At 44.8% G+C, this 20,785-nt stretch overlaps 4 protein-coding genes across 4 annotated transcripts; all 4 read left to right on the top strand.

Moving 5' to 3' along the window:
- Nucleotides 1–177: 177 nt before the first annotated feature.
- On the top strand, nucleotides 178–2,756 carry LOC120321039. The gene is made up of 2 exons (XM_039372291.1): nucleotides 178–2,150; nucleotides 2,212–2,756. Exons 1-2 carry the CDS (start codon nucleotides 382–384, stop codon nucleotides 2,555–2,557), a joined length of 2,115 nt encoding a protein of 704 aa, XP_039228225.1. The 5' UTR covers nucleotides 178–381; the 3' UTR covers nucleotides 2,558–2,756.
- Nucleotides 2,757–2,758: 2 nt separating this feature from the next.
- LOC6531044 (serine/arginine repetitive matrix protein 1) lies at nucleotides 2,759–5,835 on the top strand. The gene is made up of 3 exons (XM_002091844.4): nucleotides 2,759–4,580; nucleotides 4,724–4,943; nucleotides 5,010–5,835. The coding sequence occupies exons 1-3, from the start codon at nucleotides 2,919–2,921 to the stop codon at nucleotides 5,831–5,833; spliced, it is 2,706 nt and encodes a 901-aa protein (XP_002091880.3). The 5' UTR covers nucleotides 2,759–2,918; the 3' UTR covers nucleotides 5,834–5,835.
- A 36-nt stretch (nucleotides 5,836–5,871) lies between these two features.
- LOC120321038 lies at nucleotides 5,872–8,325 on the top strand. Its single transcript, XM_039372290.2, has 2 exons — nucleotides 5,872–6,904; nucleotides 6,961–8,325. The coding sequence occupies exons 1-2, from the start codon at nucleotides 5,872–5,874 to the stop codon at nucleotides 8,154–8,156; spliced, it is 2,229 nt and encodes a 742-aa protein (XP_039228224.1). The 3' UTR covers nucleotides 8,157–8,325.
- A 6,347-nt stretch (nucleotides 8,326–14,672) lies between these two features.
- On the top strand, nucleotides 14,673–20,785 carry LOC6531046. The gene is made up of 2 exons (XM_002091846.3): nucleotides 14,673–15,261; nucleotides 19,936–20,785. The coding sequence occupies exon 2, from the start codon at nucleotides 19,953–19,955 to the stop codon at nucleotides 20,484–20,486; it is 534 nt and encodes a 177-aa protein (XP_002091882.1). The 5' UTR covers nucleotides 14,673–15,261; nucleotides 19,936–19,952; the 3' UTR covers nucleotides 20,487–20,785.

Here is a 20,785-nt window from a genome sequence, read left to right on the forward strand (position 1 = left end):
AAAATGTAAGGCAATAATTTTATTAATACAAGTAAACCTAATTGAATGAAGAGATTTCTAATTTAATAGTACAATAAATACAAATATTCTCTAAAATGTTTTTAATAAACTAAAAAATACTCGAAAATGTAAGGCAATCATTTTTATAATATAAGTAAACCTTTCTTGGCAGGCCGTGCACCAATTGTCAGGGTTTTTCCCATAACAGATATGGCACGAAAAGTGCATCCAAAATTTTCAATGAACCCACAAGCCCCAGATAAACCGGAAAATAATAAAAAAAAAACTATTCAACAGCAAAGCAACCCAGCAGAAACTTTCAGAGTCGGCAGTCGAAGAAGTAAACCCCCAGCGAATTAAAACAAATCCATCAATTCCACAATGGTGCGGAGCAGGGTACTGACTAATTCGGCGAAGCAGGCTTCGATGAATGCCTATCAGCAGTTATGGCAGCAGCAGCAATTTGCCCGCGGTCCATGGGTTGCGGCAATGCCAGAGTATTGGCACTCGGTGTGCAACAAATTGGGTGGCGCCATGCCGCGTATGGCGGTGATGGCTCCGCCGGAAGTGAGTAGCCGGAAATTGAGTCGACTGCGGCGCCAGCTGATGAGATCCCCACGAGAAACCGCTCCGATTCAGAGCTTTATCCCTAACTACGGGCTGCAATTTCAAAGGGGCTATGCCAATGCCGGAAATGGATCCTGTCCAAGTGGAAGCGTTTCCAGGGCAGCTCTTTTGACGCCAGGTTGCATCCTTGCCGCTTGTCAAAATCAGCGCTACGATGGTGCTGGTCCAGCCGTAGGAGTTGCATCCACCCCGCAGCAGCCACATCTTCACTTGAATCAAGGCAATTTGTTCAATTATCCGGTGGCAGCTAATGCGGTGCAATGGCAACAGCAGCAGTATCAAGTGCAGCAGCAGCACAGGCAATTTCTGCTGCAGCAGCAGCAGAAGACAGCACCAGTTGGTATTTTGAAGAATTCTTCCAGAGCTGCAGCTGGTCAGCAGTTCAAAGGTGATTATCATACCATCAGTCCTGCAAAAACGAAGAAAGTGACCATCGGAAACACTTGTGACACCGCTACCACATATCAAAATCCCGTAGTGGAGCAAATCAAACTTAGGCCCGACATTCCACCGAAGCCAAATAGGAAAACCAAGCTGATTACACTGAGAAAAGAGCGACAGCAACTACAGCAATTGCAGCTGCAGCATGAGATACTCAAACAGCGTGAGTCCATGCAGAATCAAAAAGAGCAAGTGCATCCAAAGGATCTGCAACATGAAAAGATTTCAAGGAAGCAGCTGGAAAATCACAAAACCCATTTGGAACCAAATACATGTGAAAGCTTCAATTTTGGGAAACTAGCAGATCGTTTTATCAAAGGTTTTAGCTGCGATTCGGATACCGAAACTCCCATGTTTGCGGCAGCCAATGCTGAAATCAAGCCACTTAATCCAGGAAATGAGAAACCATATTCAAAAAACTTCTCTTATGAGGGAACAGAAGTTAAAACCACACAGGAAAAGCGGGAGTTGTCCAACAAGGAGAGTAAGTCATCATTGCCAGGCTTGTTTGATCGCATTTCCAAACGAATGGAGTTGGAAAACGATAGCAGCACAATTACACTGACAACAGAGCAGAATCCATCAAAGCCACCATTGCAAAGTCGCACTTCTTTGACCGACAAAGCCACGAATACTGTGTCTGATCCACTGAAAAAGTATCTAAAGCCCGGACCCCAGAAAGCCATATCGACCACTTCAGCAACCAGTAAAGGATCGAGGAAAATGAACATCAACGAGCTGCTGCGGAAGGAGAAAGTCAAGGGCCTGGATGACAATCCCATGTGGCACTCGCTGATGCAACTGGTTGCACACATGTGCGAGGCCAAGGAGAAGGAGAAGGGCGAGGGGGAGCAGAAGAGTCGTTTAATGGCAGGATCTGGGCAGGATGGTCTTCGAAAGCAATACTCCGTATACCTAATGGTTACCTCCGATGAAGAAGAAGATGACGACGACACGACGTTCCCCAAGGCAAATGGCGAACAGAAGGGCAGTGCTCCAAAACTGGGTAACCATCAGGGGATTCATAGAGGGAACGAGTACGCCGAGCGGTGCAGCAATGTCTACCAGGCTGAGCATCCCAGGTAAATTCAAGCACCACCATATTAACTCAAATATTATACTAAATCCTCTTACTTACCTTAGGCTAGTTCGTCGCAAATGCTCCAGAAAGAGATTGAATCCCCGCCTGCGTGATCTTTCCATTCCGTATCCCAGCACGCAGACGCAGTTGCCCATGAGAAGACCACTGCACTGGCCCAAGCCAGATTACTCCAAGCCACAAGGTCGCACCAGTCGTACTCGGAATCCATCGCGTGCTCGTTCCCACTCCGCAAGCAAACCCATTGTAGGCAAGCGAAGTCAGAGGTCCTTGAGAGCTAATCTCGACGAGAAGCGAAGCTGGCGCTTGTGGCAGGATCTTCCGATGACCGCCAGAGCTCTGAATAGAGCATATAGTCGCATGCTGACCCGAAACTCCACTGATATATAGAACATCTAAAGCTTTTTTTGTTAACTAACAGACTACAAATCATCATCAGATCAGCGACGAACACCAAAGTGCAGCTTTGTTCCCCCTCAAAGTTATGTTATCATTTCGTTGAAGAACAAAGCTGACCTTTTGTTTTCGTCTTTGATCTGAGATATTACTCCTGCTACAAATAAAGACTGCTTTCGGCTTGAAAGGTCAACTTTGAGTTTTAAGTCATACCCACACATCAAAAATGTTGGCGTCTACCGATGTTTTGTTACACACATTTCCCGCATAAGAAATAACTCTAAATTAAAATATACTTGTATACCAAAAAAACCATTGGAACAACGCATGTTCAAACTACAAGTTCCAGTGGAAAATGGCTCAACTTTCTGGGAAATACTTGGCCATTGAAAATGCAACCAGTGGTCTAAGCTCGAGCACCGACAACAATGAAATATCCAAGGATCCAAAACAAGGAACAAAGCTCAAGGAAAGTGCTTCGTTCGCAGGTTTTGGATCCCATTTCGTGGGTATAACGCTTCATTCGGAGAGGAGAAGGAGGGTTTCTGGCGGGGATTGCGAGTACCATCAGCAGCCCAATTTATTGCGAAATCCGTTGGTCGTCAGGAGTGGCCATCTTCCAGACGACGAAGAGTGCCATCCCAGTTGTCCTTACCGAGGAAATTATCAGACACAAAACACTTGCCCGCAGCCATCTAATCAATATTATAATCAGAGCTATAAGTGTCCACACAATCAGTCCAGTTATTATGACAATAGAAACCATGGAACACACCAGGAAGTCCATGGAACACACCAGCAAAATCATGAAACACACCAGCAAAACCATGAAACACACCAGCAAAACCATGGATCACCATGTCACCAATGCTATGAGCAACAGACGCGCACCCAGGTGCGGTCCCAATCCCAGCCAAGGGATCGACATGGAAGTGAATGTGGATGCGATCGGCCAGCGGGCAGGAGAGCCTACAGGACACCCTCCTCGCACTACATGGAATACAGGGAGTTTCAGCACAGTCCCAAAAGGAATCCTGCTGTAGAAAAGCATAAGTACAGTGAATATCCACCAGACGCGCACCGTAGGAATCGATTGCAAAAGAAGACCTCCGATTGCAGTTGTGGATGTCCAGAACCGTTGCCAGAACGCAAACGAGTTCAGAAAACCAAACGCCTGCAAAAGCAGCACTCCGAATGTAGCTGTGAGTCTGAGGAAAAGCAGCAGGTTCAGAGGAGCAAACGAATGAAGCTATCATCCTCCGATTGCAGCTGTGAGGTTGAACGTGCACCAAAAAGGCCGCCAGTTCATAGGAAGACTACACCGGACAAAGCTTATTACCTAAGGAAACCAACTCCAGCGGCTCAAACGTGTCCCGTTCGCTGTCATGCTCGCTCTCACATCCAAGGACCAGCACCTCCACCACCTGTGCCCAAGCGCAAATGTCCTGCTGCTGCACCGCCACCGGTTTCCAAGAAACCCACACCCAAAACCAAGCCAACCTGCACACCAAATACTAAAACAAGTTCACCAAGGAAAGGATGTAGTGCCTGCAATCGCATTTCCGACGAGGAAAGCGATGCCAACGACTACGTGGAGCATGGTCGTTCCCAAACGCAGGTACTTAGGAATCCACTGGTTCAGTCTCGTTCCTATGATGACCATGGAGCGCCTCCCTACGAGAGCTGCAGTGAGGATTGTCCTGCCCAGCGAAGAGCACGATCGTCAAGTTGCAAGCGAACCAAGCCGGAAAATCGCAGTCGTTCCTGCAAGGAGCCGCCCATCTGCTCCAATGAAACGCTGATGGAAAAGCCTGTAAAAAGCTATCGATTCAATTGCCCAGAGAATGGCAAATGTGCGTCGTGTCGCAAACTATGCCCGAATTGCAACAAGGTTCTGGCCCAAAAGAAGAAGACTCCCTCGGCCAAGAAGTACGCAGCAGCGGTGGCCCAAAAATGCTGTCCCATGTGCGGATTGCTACCCATGATGCCGAACATTTCCATTCCAAACGTGGCCAGTGTAAGTTTGTTGGAGCATAGTTCGAATGATTACCTTCCATAAATAGATTTTTATATCATACCACTATCATAAAATATCTTTTTATAACAGCTGCGCTTTAAACTCTGAACTGACAGCTAATTTTGTATGGTTTTCTCCCGAAGGGCAACCGCATCATCTACAAGACTTTGGGAAGATGTCGACCGAGGAAGTTGCCCAAGTCCAGATACGAATTGACCATTTGCTGTAAGAAGCGCTGCCAGGGAGGTCGCAACTCGCACTACATGACCGGCACTATTGCCACGGGCTTGAAGAGAAGGGCCAAGGCGGCGATGACTGGGGTTAATCCGGTGGCGCCATCAGGGATGTCAAGTCACAGACAGGGTTAGTTTGATCGTGGCATTTACACAACCATCCGCTAACGCATAGATCTTTGTTTTTTTTTTGTAGGTGTCAGACCATCTCCTTCTCCACCTCAAAACATGCACAGTCATCATCCAGTTTACCAGTCGACAGGACATGTGAGGAGTCCGAGCAGAGCAGGTCACTCTAGTCCAGCAACTTCTGGCCAGCAACGTGAGAGACCAGCTGCTCCACCACCATTTAAGATGCGTTCTCCATCTGCCAACCTGGTCCAGAAGTCTGAGAAACGGGAGAGAGAAAGGGAGCAGATTCCTTACCAGGATTACCAGGAAAGAACAAGGACTGCACTGCCCGTGTTAGAGATTCATAGTTCGGTTAGAGGTTCCTCGCATCCCAGGGAACATGCCCACTCCTATAGAGCTCAACCAGAACCAGGACCATCAAGTAGATCAGAACAGAATAGAACAGAACCACCAGCATCCATTAGATCCAGACCTGAACCGCCCGAGATACCAGCATCTTTGGTAGCACCCGCTTCCATGGATGCGGATATTAACGAGCCCGTTCGACGTGGAGCTTCCTACTTGGGCACCGAGTTGAATCCCTTCTACAGAGGCAGTTTCCTAAGAGTACGTCAGTCAAGGGATTCACCTCAGACCCGCTTGAGTCCCATTCACCAGCGAGGCGAGAAGATCCCGGAGGTGCCGAAGTCGCCAAAAGTTCCGGGAATGGGTATGCCCGTAAAGTATACGAAACTAAGTCAGCTGCAGGCATGGGTATTTGGAGACCCCTTCGTAAAGGGTAACAACGATTCGGGAGCCTGGAGCTGGCGCCAGATTTTTGGTCGCAGAAAGAAGCGCTCCACGGCCAAGGATAAACCTGCCAAAACAGTGGAGGCGACCAGTACATAGGCCTAGAGTCTGATGTCTGAATTGGAACTCTTTTAAAAATGAAACATTTCGTCAAAAACAAAATTATGGGCCATTTCCGAAGCTCAGAGCAGCACAGAAAAGATGCGGGTCAGGGTAGCCAAACAGATCATTCCCAGGACAGTCAGGCCGAAGTGTGTCCACACCCACGTCCTGCTGCCCAAAGATCGTGTCCTGGCAGCTTGAATGTACCCGAGAATATGTACGTGCTAAAGAACTGCGATCGATGTCAGGACTACAAGGTGCAGCCCTGCAATTGGAATTGCAAGTGTCGCAGCAGAGGAACTCACTGCACAGGTCAGTGCGACAATTCGTATCAGGATAAATCGCCAACGAATTCCCAGGAGAGTATTCCAGAGGCGGTAAACCCAAGGACCAAGTCGCCTGAATCCTCAAAGTCCCAACTTGACCTTGCCTCACAGCGGCGAGTGGGCGGCAATTGTGCCATATGCCAGTTTTGTGGCCAGGAGGAGATTCGCCAGCCAGGTCAGAATATGTGTCCGCAGTGCAATGAGAAGATCCAGGCAGCCGTGGACAACTACCATGTGCAGTGCCACGGACAATGCCAACCGATAGCGGGACAGCCGTGTCCTTACCAACAGGATCACCAGCACTCGCAGCCACAGTATCAGCCAACTGGTCAGTGGCAACAGTTGAGTGGAAATCCATATGAACATGGTCAGCAGCATCAGCCAACTGGTCAGTGGCATCAGCTAAGTGGAAATCCCTATGAAAACAGTCAGCAGCAACCGGGCGATCAGCCCTTCAACATAATTGTGCTGCAGGATTGCAACAATCACTCGCTGATCGACCAGCTAACTGCTGCCATAAGTCGCGGTGGTGGTCAAGTGCATGTACCCACGGAGGCGCATAACACCTATCCCAACAACCATTCCAGTAACTATCAGAGTAATCCACTTGCTGGCTACATAGACTACGAGTACGTGGACCCGAATCGCAAGGAATATGCTTACGAGCCGGAAAGGGAAGATCGCTACGACTACGGATATGATGTGGGTCCTTGGCGGCGGGATTCCTTCTACCAAAGAGATGGTAAGTTGATATATAGTAGTACTACCCTTTAAGTAAAGTGGATCATATTCATCCAGGCTATGAAGACGATGGGTATCTGAACTACGCACCATGCAACAGCTACGATTGTCCCTCCAAACACAGTATCAACCAGAAGCCAGAATCCACCAGTCCCGATTACTCGAATCAAACTAGAAACCAGTCAACGGATTATGGCCAATCCCAGAGTTGCACATGCAACTGTCAATTTTGCAGAAAGGCCTTCGAGACCAAGGATAAGCTGGCTCTGCTTATTGCCCAGGCACTGGAGATCTTCATCAGTCATAATAGTAGCAAGGCGGAAAAGGTGAATCACCATGTGCAGAGTCACAAGAATGAGTTGGTCAAAGGTGCAGATCCAAAGATCAAAGCAAAGAAAAAGAGGGCTAGAAAAAATGTGGGTTCGGAGCCCGGTGAAGTGACTCCACCAAAGTCCAAGCAGGAAAGTCCAGAAACTCCAAAGTCCAACAAGGAAAGTCAATTGGGATCCGCAAAGAGTAGTAAGGGAAAGATGAGCTCGCAATCCACGCCAAGTACAAAAACGATATCCATGCAAAGTTCCGGTCCCAAAATTGCCAAATATTTGGGCAACCCAGGCAAGGTGCCATCAAACCAAAACGATTCCAGCCACGATGCAGATAGCATGGGTTCCCAAAACAAGACGCCTTCATTTTTCCTGCCCAACTGCGAGGAGCATCGCTGCAAGCACGATTGCGCGGGTATGTGTTCGCGAAAGCCGCATGATTGTGAACGAGGTTGCAAGTCCAGATGCCGCGGTCCCTGCTCCAAGTCAGGCGGCGGAGATGGACGTAGTCGCCGGAAGGCATCCGGAAAGCGACAGCGATCCAATCAAAGACACGCCCGCTGCCAGCAGTGCAACCAGGCTGGTGAGGGTCGCAAGTGGCAGGAAGTGGATGCCAACGACTGTCCGGCAGGCACAGCAAAGAGCGGCAATCGCAATGCTGGAGGCAGCGGCATTGGCAAGAGCGCCCTCTTGGGACTCAGTCCCATTGCCCACTATCGACCCGGAATGCTGCAGTTTCCCGTGAATTACCTGCTGGCGGGCACCAACTTCCGGCGCCGACTCGTTCGCACCGCCGCCGGCGTAACGCTGCACCAGAAACCCTACGTGGACAAGGCCGATGCCAAGGATCTGCCCAGCTTTCCCAGCTGCAAGAGGAGGAGCAGCAGTCCAGCAGCAGAGTGTCGAGCGCCCGTTAGAAAGTGGCTCTGAGCTGCGGAACGCGTCGCCGATATATATGCATTGTTGAGCATCGAAGGACCTAGAGGGTATCCTTCGGTCCATACAGTGCATACGCTCGCGCAGTCGCGTGGTGGCTTATAGTTTTCTTTATCCAAATTCCCAAGTATTTCCCAAGCAATAAACCGGCTAACAAACCAAATCTTTTGATTATATTATTTTATTTTTATACCCGTTACTCGTAGAGTAAAAGGGTATACTAGATTCGTTGAAAAGTATGTAACAGGCAGAAGGAAGCGTTTCCGACCCTATAAAGTATATATATTCTTGATCAGGATCAGTAGCCGAGTCGATCTGGCCATGTCCGTCTGTCCGTCCGTCTGTCTGTCCGTCTGTCCGTCTGTCCGTCTGTCCGTATGAACGTCGAGATCTCAGGAACTACAAAAGCTAGAAAGTTGAGATTAAGTATACAGACTCCAGGGACATAGACGCAGCGCAAGTTTGTCGATTCAGGTTGCCACGCCCACTCTAACGCCCACAAACCGCCCAAAACTGCCACGCCCACATTTTTGAAAAATGTTTTAATATTTTTTCATTTTTGTATTGGTCTTGTAAATTTCTATCGATTTGCAAAAAAACTTTTTGCCACGCCCTTTCTAACGCCCACAAACCGCCCAAAGCTGCCACGCCCACACTTTTGAAAAATGTTTCGATATTTTTTCATATTTGTATTAGTCTTGTAAATTTCTATCTATTTGCTAAAAAACTTTTGGCCACGCCCACTCTAACGCCCACAAACCGCCCAAAGCTGCCACGCCCACACTTTTGAAAAATGTTTTGATATTTTTTCATTTTTGTATTAGTCTTGTAAATTTCTATCTATTTGCCAAAAAACTTTTGGCCACGCCCACTCTAACGCCCACAAACCGCCAAAAACTGTCCTTCGAACTTAGACTAGCTGAGTAACGGGTATCAGATAGTCGGGGAACTCGACTATAGCGTTCTCTCTTGTTTATTATAATATTATAATGATACCTCCTAGTGCATAAACATTTTCTGCGTGCACCAACTACTTGTCTTCTCCCACGCACATCTGCATTAATCTGTTTGCCTGTCTGCTTGCCTCGTTTGCAAGAGTCCAGCAAATTTCCAACTAATTTCCGGATCTTCCGGCTTCCGTCTTCCGGCACTGCCGTTTCCGCTTCCTGTGGCCCAGATTAACCGCTTTGAGCGGCGCAAATCAAACGAGGTGGCCAGCTATGAGCCGGGACAAACAATTAACGCCACAGGCGTTTCCTCATCGCCACCGACCAAAAGTCACTAATCACCGGCAATATTTTGGGAGTTTTCAATCCGTACCTGATGAACGCTACGTGAACGGACAATGGACTCGGCATCTAAATTGAGCCTGCTGCAGCAGCTTCCTGCACTGCATTTCACACTGCCTCGAAACGAGAAACTAATTTAGTTTCCCTGCTGCGTTCGACTTGCCACATGTCCTGCGGAGCGGATGGCGGGATGGGTACACTGTGGAAAAATTCGATTAGTGGAAGTTGAATAGTAGTAGAAGGTTAGAGATTGAAAGTTGAAAATGTATACTAAACATTGTTCAATATTTTCTTATTTAAGCTGGAAGCATCAGAAACAACATTATTTAATTTACACTTAGTCCTTATAGATCCATGTCCTCATATGATATGTAAAAAAAAACTCAATCTTTGCTACTTGGTAAAAAAACATACATATAAAGTATAAAATACTTTATAAACATCCTATGAGCATAAGTTTGATGTGTATATCTCAGTGTATAAATGTTGATTGCAACGCACAGCATTCTACGCACTTTTCTCCGCTCAGCAGGACATCCTTTTCCTTGTTATTGTTGTTTGACAACATTTGTTTTTACAATTCCCTGCGTTTCACGTCCTTCTTTTCTTTTTTTTTCTTATTCTTACCCCTGCTCCTGTTTTTTGTGTACAGGGTACGCGCCTTCCCAGCTCGATTCCCGTTTCCGCTCGGGAGTAGCCTTCATTTGTGCCCCGCACTCACGACCTCGAGCAACAGATGAATCCTGAATCCTTGTGAGTCCTGAGTTGTGAGTTGTGAGCTGCTGCAGGAGGCGGTCCTAATCCCATGTGTTGTTTGGCGAACGGGATGCGGAATGCGGGCTAGCAGGCAGGAAATGCAATTGTCTAGGCGCAAATATTTGGCAAATGCGCCGAGCCATTCATTCAGCGGATGCACGTATCCATGAGTTGTCGATTGCTATCTGTATCTGCATCTGTATCTGTATCTGCCCATTGTGCTGTTTGTCTTTGCCAAACGAAATCCGTTAGTTCGTTTTCAATTGAGTCATGAGTTTACATCTTAAACATCTCTCTTTTTAATTCATTTATTTTATAATTATAAATAAATAAGTTGTGCTATATTATAAGTATCTTGCACAAGCTTGGAGTTGCTCATAAAGTATCTTCTTTTGCAAAAGTAGTCAGTAAGTAAGTAGTTAAGTAGTAAGTAGTTAAGTAGTAAGTAGTTAAGTACTTCCCTAAGCCCATAATCACTTCCCTTACACTCCATAAAGACATCCTACTTCCCCACGAGGCGATCCGCCCACAATCGTGATCGGCTTGGAACTGTGTAAGTGGTTTAACTAACAAAGAGCCTTCGCCTCATTAGGGATTTCCCTTCGGAGACAATCCGCTGAGCTTTCCACACCAGTTTGTTCAGTTTTCTGCTATTTATGTATGTGCGTTCTATGGATGTGGATTGTTCTGGGGCATGTTGTTGTGGGTTTTCGTTAGTTTATTGCCCGGTGGGTTGGACTACAAACCATTTACGTGACACGTTTTTGTAACGTTCCCATTTGTGGACAATGGTGTTGTTGCCGTTAATCAGATTCACGGAGCATTTCTTCACCGCCGTTCTCTTTATTTACTTTCATTGTTATCATTTGAAAATGCCTTAATCCGAATTTATGAAACGAAAGCGGAAGTCGGCTGCGGCTTGTTGCCCCATTGTCTCCGGTATTCGGTGCCCAGTTGCCCAGTTTCTCAGTCTCCCCGCTTGATATACCCATCAGATCTTGCCTTGGAATCTCTGCTACACTCGAGATAAATCATTGGCAAGATCACATTAGATATAAGAAAAGTCTATTAAAGGTTCTATAGTTAAAATAACAGAGTTGTGCAAGAACATAGAAATGTGACTTATTTATTAGGAAATATAGAACATTATGACATTATACCTATTAAAAGCCTTATAATTAGTACAATAATATTTTCTAGATATCAAATAACATTACAAACATAATTCTATTAAAAATATAATTTAATAGGAACAGAACATATTTCTTTAAGTGTATGATCCCTTGCCTACTGTGTGGCCTTTCGTTGCCATGTTTGTGTCTGCCCGTTTCTTTACGAGCGCGTCTTATTTTTCCAGCTTTTTTTTTTCATTTACGGTTACTTGATTTGCTTTTATTATTATTCTTCTGATTGATTCGAACGTTTTCGTAATAAGATTTCAGTTGGAAATTTGAGAAAAACCCGGAAAAACGGCGAGAAAAACGGGGAAAAAACATGACAGCTGCTACGGCATCGCCGTCGAAATTCTCCGAAGAAAAACGCTGAAAAACTTTATGACGGAAGATGCCACACAATCTGTTTATTGATTTATAGTCTGGCGAAAGTGCCAATAAAACTGGAGGCTGTTTGGGGATTAGTTCTACGCTGGTACGTTGGGGCATCCCCTCGATGGGATCGTTAAAATTATCATGCTATTCGAACACACTCGCTGCATCCCATGTACATATAGTACTTTCTGTATATTTTTGTAGACCTTTAACGACTCTGGATGCCTAGATGGAGCTAAGGAAATTTTCGAAACTATATATATTTGGCTCGTAAATCGTTTAGTTTGGGGTTGGTTTGGGTTCTATAAATAGCTGGCGACACCCCGATTATTGTATGAATGGATATTTTTGGGAATTTCCTATATATTTCCACGGCACACGCCCCCCATTCCCAAATCCCGATCCAAGTTCCCATCCCCGGATTCCGATCTTCATCCCCACACAGCTGGCAGATGTAGAAACATGAGTGTAAATCAACTATCGTGGCCGATCGTGTTGGGGGATTTAACTTCCTTGGCCGGCAATTTATGCGCAAACACAATCCGGACCCGGGCACGTAATTGAAAATCAACAAAGCTAAGCAAATATCCAGGCATTCCTTCTTCTTTTTTGGGCAATTATCAGCCGGACACACAGAAATTGCCTCACTGCGTCACGTACGTGCGCCTAAGTAAACATCCTTTTCGTTTCTCTCCTTCCACTGCCTTATAATTCATATATGTATATTTTATTTTTTTTTTTTTGGCAACTCTCATTGCACATCCTGTGTCCAAGGCGATTCTTATCGCCTGCGAGATGCCCGTACCTAATGCGTAGATTCAAATTCCGATTCCTGGCCAGACAATAGGGAAAAAACGCTGCAATTGGATGCAAGGCAGCTGCTTTGGCTTGGGTTCGTATGTGGACAGGATGAGCAGGGGATTAACTGTATGTGCACTCAGAGAAACTCCAAACAGGATTATAAATTAAATGAATAAATATCCAAAAGAAAGGGTATCCATGCTGACAGTAGAGCGAACTTCCAATGAGAAAAGTAGTTTTAATGTTAAAACACTTGTATATGGATACTAAAGATACTGTTAGCCAAAACATATAAAATGATCTTAATCCTATATGATTATATCCTTAGAATCAAGAGCATTTCTCAACTTCCGTTTGGCTTAGTACATTAATCATAAGTTCACTGATATAAAGAACTGCCTAAGTGACTTGCTTTCTGGGCAAGGATTTTTCTCCGTGTGCGCCTATCTACGCGCGTCCTGCGCATCGCAATTAGAAATGATTAGAGCGACGCCGCAATCAATTAAGCCAAATGGTACCTACTCAATTTATTTGCCCGGCGATCGACAACTGCTGATAAACAAGCCATTAGATGCACTTGAGATCGCAACAGGACACCGCTTCAAAGAGGAGCTGCAGCATCTGCGCTGCAACTCGAGTAGTGCAGCTGATCCTGATCCTGCGCACCTCCGCACCTTTTTTCAGGGCGTACGCGTGCCCGTGGGCGGGGGCGGCAAAGGAGTAGGGGGCGTGGTCGTGGTCCTGCAACTGCTGATAAAATTTCCAAGTAAACTGGCGTAACTCGATCAGCGGCATGATCCCGCCTCACGCGATGCTTGAAAGGATTCCAGCACGCACTTGACAGCTCCTGGCACATGGCTGACCTACAGCTTACATATATACACTATATATATATATATATATATGCCATATGGTATACCATTCCGATTTGGATCCCCAAAAAGGATCTCCAGAAATCGCTTGGCATGCGTGCCAGCCGCAAAACATTGAAATGCTTTTTAGTGCGCGGCAGGAAAAGGATTTCCTGTAATTACTCTGCGATCCATGCTGGCTGAATAATTAGGAACGTTCAACGAAATTAATGAGTCAGTTACTCACAGAATAAATGAATGCACAAGTGCATGGCCTAATGATAAATCTTTCAAAATTGTTAATGTATATGCTGATAAATTAGGTGCCAAGTCGAGTCTAGTCATTGAAAATCTAGAATAACTAAAGGAAAAAAGATACTTTCAATTAGAAACCAAAATATTCTTGCTGCAGAAAGATATGCCCCTAAAAATGTTATGCATAAGTGTGATTACAATTTTGTTTTAGATTATATAATGCTTTTAATTACTGCTTCTTAAAATACTTTTGTATCAGCTGCGAAGACAAGTATTAAGCCAATGGTATTTCGAAGCAAAGAACTAATGGATACTCGACGACAGCTTCCAAAAGAAGATTTTTGGAACATTCGAATGCAGGGATTAACCCAACGGATTGCCTTTCTCTGGCTCTGGATTCATATGGTACATGAATCGTTCGTGTCCCTAATACCCCTATAAACAAGAAAACAAATACCATAAAGTCTGTTTTCAAATCCCTTAATCCTTGAACAAAAAGTTCATGCAGCTAAAGTTAACCCACATTTCTGTAGGCCAAGGGATCAGTCTTATTTCCTCCTGTTTGGCAGCCCGGGAACCTTTTTCATTGACCTTAGCTGTTGACTCAATAAGCAGGAAAGGTAGTTCGAAATGCGGGTCTGTATGTACACAGAGAAAAATTCACATTTGTATATATATTAAGTCAGAGTAATTCAGTTATGCTACATTTCTTCACTTTGGAATATATGATATATGTATAAATATGATATATTAAATTATATATTAAATAAGATAGTATTTTAATTTATAAAAATTTCAAGTAATTCAAAAATGCAAACAACTTATTTCTATACTTATATGTTTTCTAATAACTAAATATATATATTTTAAAAATTTTCATATCCCAATTTCTTTCAGTGCACGATCTACAAACATGCCCACAGCTGTTGGCGAGAGAGATTCGAATTTCGAACTCGAATTCGAAGAGCGCGCAGTCAACAAAAACCGCTGCACGAACACGATCGCAATCAGTTGAGAACGTGAAGCGCGCGCGAGCAGACGCAGATAAAGATACATTTCTGGGCATTACTCACTCATCCGCCAGATACAAAGATACGTTTTGCAGCACGCCAGACGATTGCAACTGGCAAACTGGATTTACCACCCCAAAAAAATAAAAGAAAAATAAGAAGTAATACAAGAAAAAATAGAAAACCAAAACAATAGCCGCAACAAGTCGTGTTAAGTGAAAAACGAAGCCAATTGCAGTAGCGACCGAAAACTTTCAAAATCCGAGCCATAGCGAAATAGGAAAAGTAGTTCAGAGCGTGAAAAATACGTTATATGCTGCAAAAGTTGTGAAACGAAACGTATCCGAGAGATACAATCCCACTGGGAGAGCAATAGCAAAAGCAAAAGCGAGAGCGAAGCAAAGTGCATTTTCCAGTAGCAAATACCATTTAGCAACCAAACATATTTATAACCCAAAACGAAACCAAACAAATAATAAAGGCTGATAAATTGAATACAACCGAAAACACAAATTTTCCAACAACTCAACCTCGACGACGATTCGCAAGACAAACTATTGTTGGATTAACATTTATTTTTTCTGATCAAGGTAAGTCGGTTTACATATTTTGTTGCTTTTGTACGGCCATCATTAACACTCAAAAGCATTCCGAAGGTTTTAGTTGACTTGGCTTTTATAGTTGCTATGTATGTATGTTTGTAGCTGTCTTGCAGTCCAAACTGAACCGACAAAAGTTGTCTGTCAGTTGTGATGTGACTCTGGCTAATTGACCTCCAAGCTTGTGTTTTCGTAATTAAGCGGCAACTTCAACATGGAAAGTTCACGTAGAGTTTTTGAATACGGATCTCAAGATCTATCTTGAGTTTAAGCGGGCATTTGCAAAGGCAAAAGATACGACTAAACAACTTTTGAGCCAAAGATACAGTTCCCAAAAGAGAAAAGACCACCACCTTGTGCAGCTCGACTGATCCCATATAATGCCATACAATTTCGTTCTGTGCACACACACAAAGCGACACTTAAAATGCCAAGACGGCAGCTGCAAAAACAGAAATGTTGCGGCCAAGTCGATAAAGATGCATTCGGCTGGATGGTTTCGTGGTTTCCCCAGTTATTGACCCGTTTCTCGTTCGTTCTGTTCCTTTCAAACATTCTGGCTCATATTCTGAATGCGCGCGCATGCGCAAAGGATATGGAGTTTGGTGTCTATATGGGCGTCGGGGGTTGCAGGAGTGGCATGCCCCGCATGCCCCGTGTGTTCTGGGTAATCTTTGCAGCTGCAGGATGGAACGGGCATGATCTGCACCTGGCCTCGCCCGCTTAATTAATTTCCCAGCTGACTCAGCGCGCCTTCAGTGTGGCACTTTGTGGGGGGAAATGACAAACCTCTCTGACTATGCCACTCACATTGATAAGCACTTACTGCTGTTACTGGGCCACTGGGCGGCGCAGGGAACCCACTTCCTGCTGACCCATGTGCGAGGAGGAGGAGCTGGTGGTGGAGCTGGGGGATCGACTCACTTCGCGGTGACACGTGCGAGGCGCAAACAGAGTGAACGAACAGTAAACGCGGAACACACATGTATCCCCCACTTTCTTCGTTCATTTCATTTGGTTTCGTTTCAATTTGAATTTACTTGCGCTTCTGCACAGTTGACAAGACTCAAAGCGATTCGAAATGCATTTGGCGCCATTTGGCCGCAGGGTACTTATATTTTTAAACGCATCAGCGACAACAAGACCGAAACTCGTCACACATCCGTCCATCACACATTGGGGGCCACAGTGGCGCACACTGCGCGAAAAAGTGCTATGATGACAAATAAGAAATAAAAGAAATTTCAGAAATAAAGGAAAATAATTGTATCTAGAACTGTTTAGGATATATTGAAAGAGAATGATTTATTTAAGAATTTTATAGATAAGATTAGATTGCATTGTAGATAAGTAGATACTTCAACTAGTTGATATTTAATATGTGACTCTGAGTGGCGCAGTGACTTTTTCTCTCAGTGTGCGGGGAAATGATGAATGGGGCTGTTGGGGGCAGACAGAGACGGCGATAGCAGACGTCAGGCAGACGATGCAGTTTCACTGCCTTCGCCTCGATGGCGTTACATGATTTGTAATATCAGCAAACATGCGTCACAACAACAACAAGAACAACAACAACAATGGCAAAATGTGGCAGCATGTGCACAAATGCACAAATGGAATCCGGTTCGCTTGAACCGCCTGCTAGACGAGGAAAAAGTGTTTATTTTTAACAATATTCAGCAGATTATCATCTGTCGTCGTCTGATGCACTCCGATGAATGGGCGAGTTTGTTTGCCTTGAAGGCTGGCCAATGAAAATGAGACTTGCATTTTGGCAAATGCCACAAATCCCTAGTCATTTGTTTTAAATCTCGCCGATTATTCGCTGACTTCTCATAGAATATAAATGTTTATTTGAAAAATAAACATCTAAAGCGCATTCCATTAGTCGCTATAATTACAGTGATTCTCCAAACGGATGCTTACACACACAATATTTTACATATGTAAATAAAATATTTTTTGGAAATTTTCAAAAATTATATGTTTTGACTGTCGCCCACATAAATTCATGGCAATTTTGATTCACAAAGAAATGAATCTGTTTCGCTGAAGCGGAAGCCGCTTGAAAGATGAAAAGGGCAGCCTGGAGAAAAGAGGAAATTGTGGGGCATAAACACCCGCCGACAAAAACAGATACAAGATACAAGATACACACACTCGCGAAAACACCGAGAATCACATATATTTGGCGGATAGCAAATTACGCACTTAAAGTGCTCGCCAAATGACAGGAAACGCGTCATTTTTACGAACTTCAAATTACGATTTTTTTTACGTTTCCTTGTCTTTCGAACACTTAAAGTTATCCAAGTGTGTGTGCGTGTGTGACTGTTGGTTTAGCGGCTGCTACTAAGTAGCACGAGTAGAGAGCAGACTGTATAGTTTTTGTGGATGCAATTAAAACTGGCGCACATTTCCTCATTTATTTGTGCGAGTGTATTGGCGGGCATTTCCTTGAAAAAAAAAGGGACATGAGGGCGTGCATCCTGTGCGCAGCGGATATGCGAACGACGACTCAACTTCCTGCCATTTGACTTTTGTCAACCGAATAGTAACTGAAAACCATTTCCCTTTCCTTTTCCTTTTCCTTTTTCCATTTCCATCCATTCATCCATCCACCGAAAACAAAGCGAAGCGTGAAAAACAACGCGTGCTGAGCACGAGCTGCCGATCAACTCGAATGTCGATGCCATATGCCATATGCTATATACATACATATGTACTTACATATGTATGCTATAGGGTATACTATAGTTTGCTACCCGACAACACTAATCAATCAACTTGGAGTCTCAACTTGGTTGAGTTGGAGGTGGAGGTGCCTTCCAGTCAACGGAAGCCTCGCAGACAGCTCCGTTTGACAATTGCTGACTGATCTGCTCCGCTTTTCCGCTTTTCACACGCTTTTCCCGCACGTGGGCGTAAGTGTTTTATTGGCTTCTAACGTGGGCGGATGTGATTGCTTATCATTACAGAGATTACACACTAATTGGAGTTCATATACTATAGCTTAGTTAAGATCGTAATTTAATGGATAAGTCATTTTAGATTTCGTTGTCAATGCTTCATGGGTGGGCTTAGTTTTTTCCTTGATTGAATTAAAATTAAAATTTCATGAAATTAAATGAAATTCCCTCATGTCTGCCTGCTGTGGACCGCCTGAGGATCGGCCAGACTTGGACTTTCTTAATGGGTCATTCTCCACCAGGGGGTTTCGTTGAGGGCTTTGTTATTTCCACCTAATGGTGTCTGGAGTGTCGCTTTACTGGATTTTTCAAATAGTTTATGGCATCCGCTGTGTGAATCACCATTTGGCTTTGATAGCAGCTTTCCAATCCACATTCATCTCAACTTTGGCTTCGTTGCATATACGCTTCTATAGATTTATAGGGGTTATTACGCTGAATATTATTAAGTACGTATATTTGCTTTATGAAGTAAACAAAATCATTTTGAAAACACACTTATCAGAATTAGCGATAAAGATATGCCCTATTTCCTTTTCCCAGCTTGAGTCACATTTCGTGGGAATTTCTTTGAAGCCAACCATTGAGCTGTGTAATTAAAAACCACTGCGACTCCTTACGCGTTTCCTTTCAACGGAAGCTCCCGGCAGTTTATTCCGGAAAACTATTAAGGTTCCCTTTTGCCCAGCTTGGACGCAGTTCTTCCGCCGGCTTCCAGTTCCCATTGCCATTCCCATTCCCATTGCCATTCTTACCCACATTCGCATTGACACCTTTTATGATCCGTCGGCGGATGTTTCTTACTTATACATATACATATGTATGTATGTATATATATAAATTTATTTTGTTTAATACCCCCATTTCGGTGGCTCTTTGTTTTGCTCGCCACATTCGCAGCTGCCAATTGGGCGGGTAATTATTTCCGCTCCACTCTGTTTTGACCTCACCACCACCTCCTCCTCCTCTTCCTCATCCTCCGCGTGCCGGATTCCCCTGATCTCTGACCATCTTGCTTGTAATCGCAATCGCAGCTTGGCCTGCGTTTCCATGTCAGCCACATGCCGTTACCGCTGGCCCCGCCCCCCTCTTTTCAAACCCCCCTCCCCTTCGCCCAGCCATTCAAATGGGACCGCCGATCGATATGATAGGCAAAGCCAAAGCCAAAGCTCCGTAATGATTATTCAGCGCTTCCTTTCGCTCGATCCGCTGACGCCGCCCATTCCGGCAGCAAGGTCAGATTTAATAACGAAATATTAATGCGAAAAGGAAGTGCTGGCAGCCGATAGTCGAATGCCAGATACCCTAATGCAGAGCATAGCAAACATTATAACTTGCATAGCAAACGTGCTTGTTAAGCTGGCTATAATAAGTTTATAAACTGATTTTGTAGAGTTAACAAAATCAATATATATATCTTCTTGCCAATATACCCTGTAATCGCAGAGAGAGAGCGAGGGTCAACACACTTATGATGTGTACAAATCGGCGTATGCGTGTTATTATTATTTATATTAGTATGCGCCTGTTGTTGTTTTTTGTTTCTTGCTGTTGTAGCGATTAAAACAATTGCCCGCTTGTGAAAGCATTTCCGTTGTACTAACCCACCGCCCCCCTCTCTCTCTTTCGCAAAACTGAAAACTGAAAACTGAAGTGAATCACTCGCATTAATCAGCAATTCTTACTCCACTTTCAGAAGCGAACGGAAGCGATATGCAAGTGGAATCGAGCTATCCCAAATACGCCGGACGTGTGCCACCTTTAGACCTCACCCAGGTGAACGGTGCTCAGGATCTGTGGGGCGGCAATGGTGGCGTCAGCACATCCGCCAGGCGCCACCTGCATCATCCCTACCAAATGCTGGACAAGTGCCGTGGCGGTGTTACCCTGATCACCAGCACATCCTCCTCCGCCTCCACCTTATCCTCCTCCTCCTCCGCTGATAATAATAACAATCGACTGATGAGCGCGGATGATGGCACCACCAGCCTGTTGCATCCCATGGGCTCCGATGGTCTGCCACTGGATCCGCGCGATTGGACGCGGGCGGATGTGTGGAAGTGGCTGATCAACATGGCCGTATCCGAGGGTTTGGAGGTGACCGCCGAACTGCCACAGAAATTCCCCATGAACGGCAAGGCTTTGTGCCTCATGAGCCTCGACATGTACCTGTGCCGCGTTCCCGTGGGCGGCAAGATGCTCTACCGCGACTTCCGGGTGCGACTCGCCCGAGCAATGGCCCTGTAATCTTAGGGATTTTGGGATCATAACTCACGGATACCCATGCTCTATGGTTGTACATATCTGTAGGATACGTTTCTAGTTGTAGTTCTAGTTTCTAGTTCAGCTAGCTGTAATGCCTAGTCGTTAGTTCTGCTCGTCATCTAAGTATTAGCGATAATAAACTGCATTTCAATATTGTCAATTTCCAATTGCATTTGGATTTGGAGTGAATAGCACAACAAAAGAGTGAAGTTATAATGCTGTCCTATTAGCTAAGTAAGTGCGCATATGATGAAAATATAAAATGAAATTTTATAACTGAA

Source organism: Drosophila yakuba, chromosome 2R (genome assembly GCF_016746365.2).
Source record: "Drosophila yakuba strain Tai18E2 chromosome 2R, Prin_Dyak_Tai18E2_2.1, whole genome shotgun sequence".
Classification (NCBI taxonomy): Eukaryota; Metazoa; Arthropoda; class Insecta; order Diptera; family Drosophilidae; genus Drosophila; species Drosophila yakuba.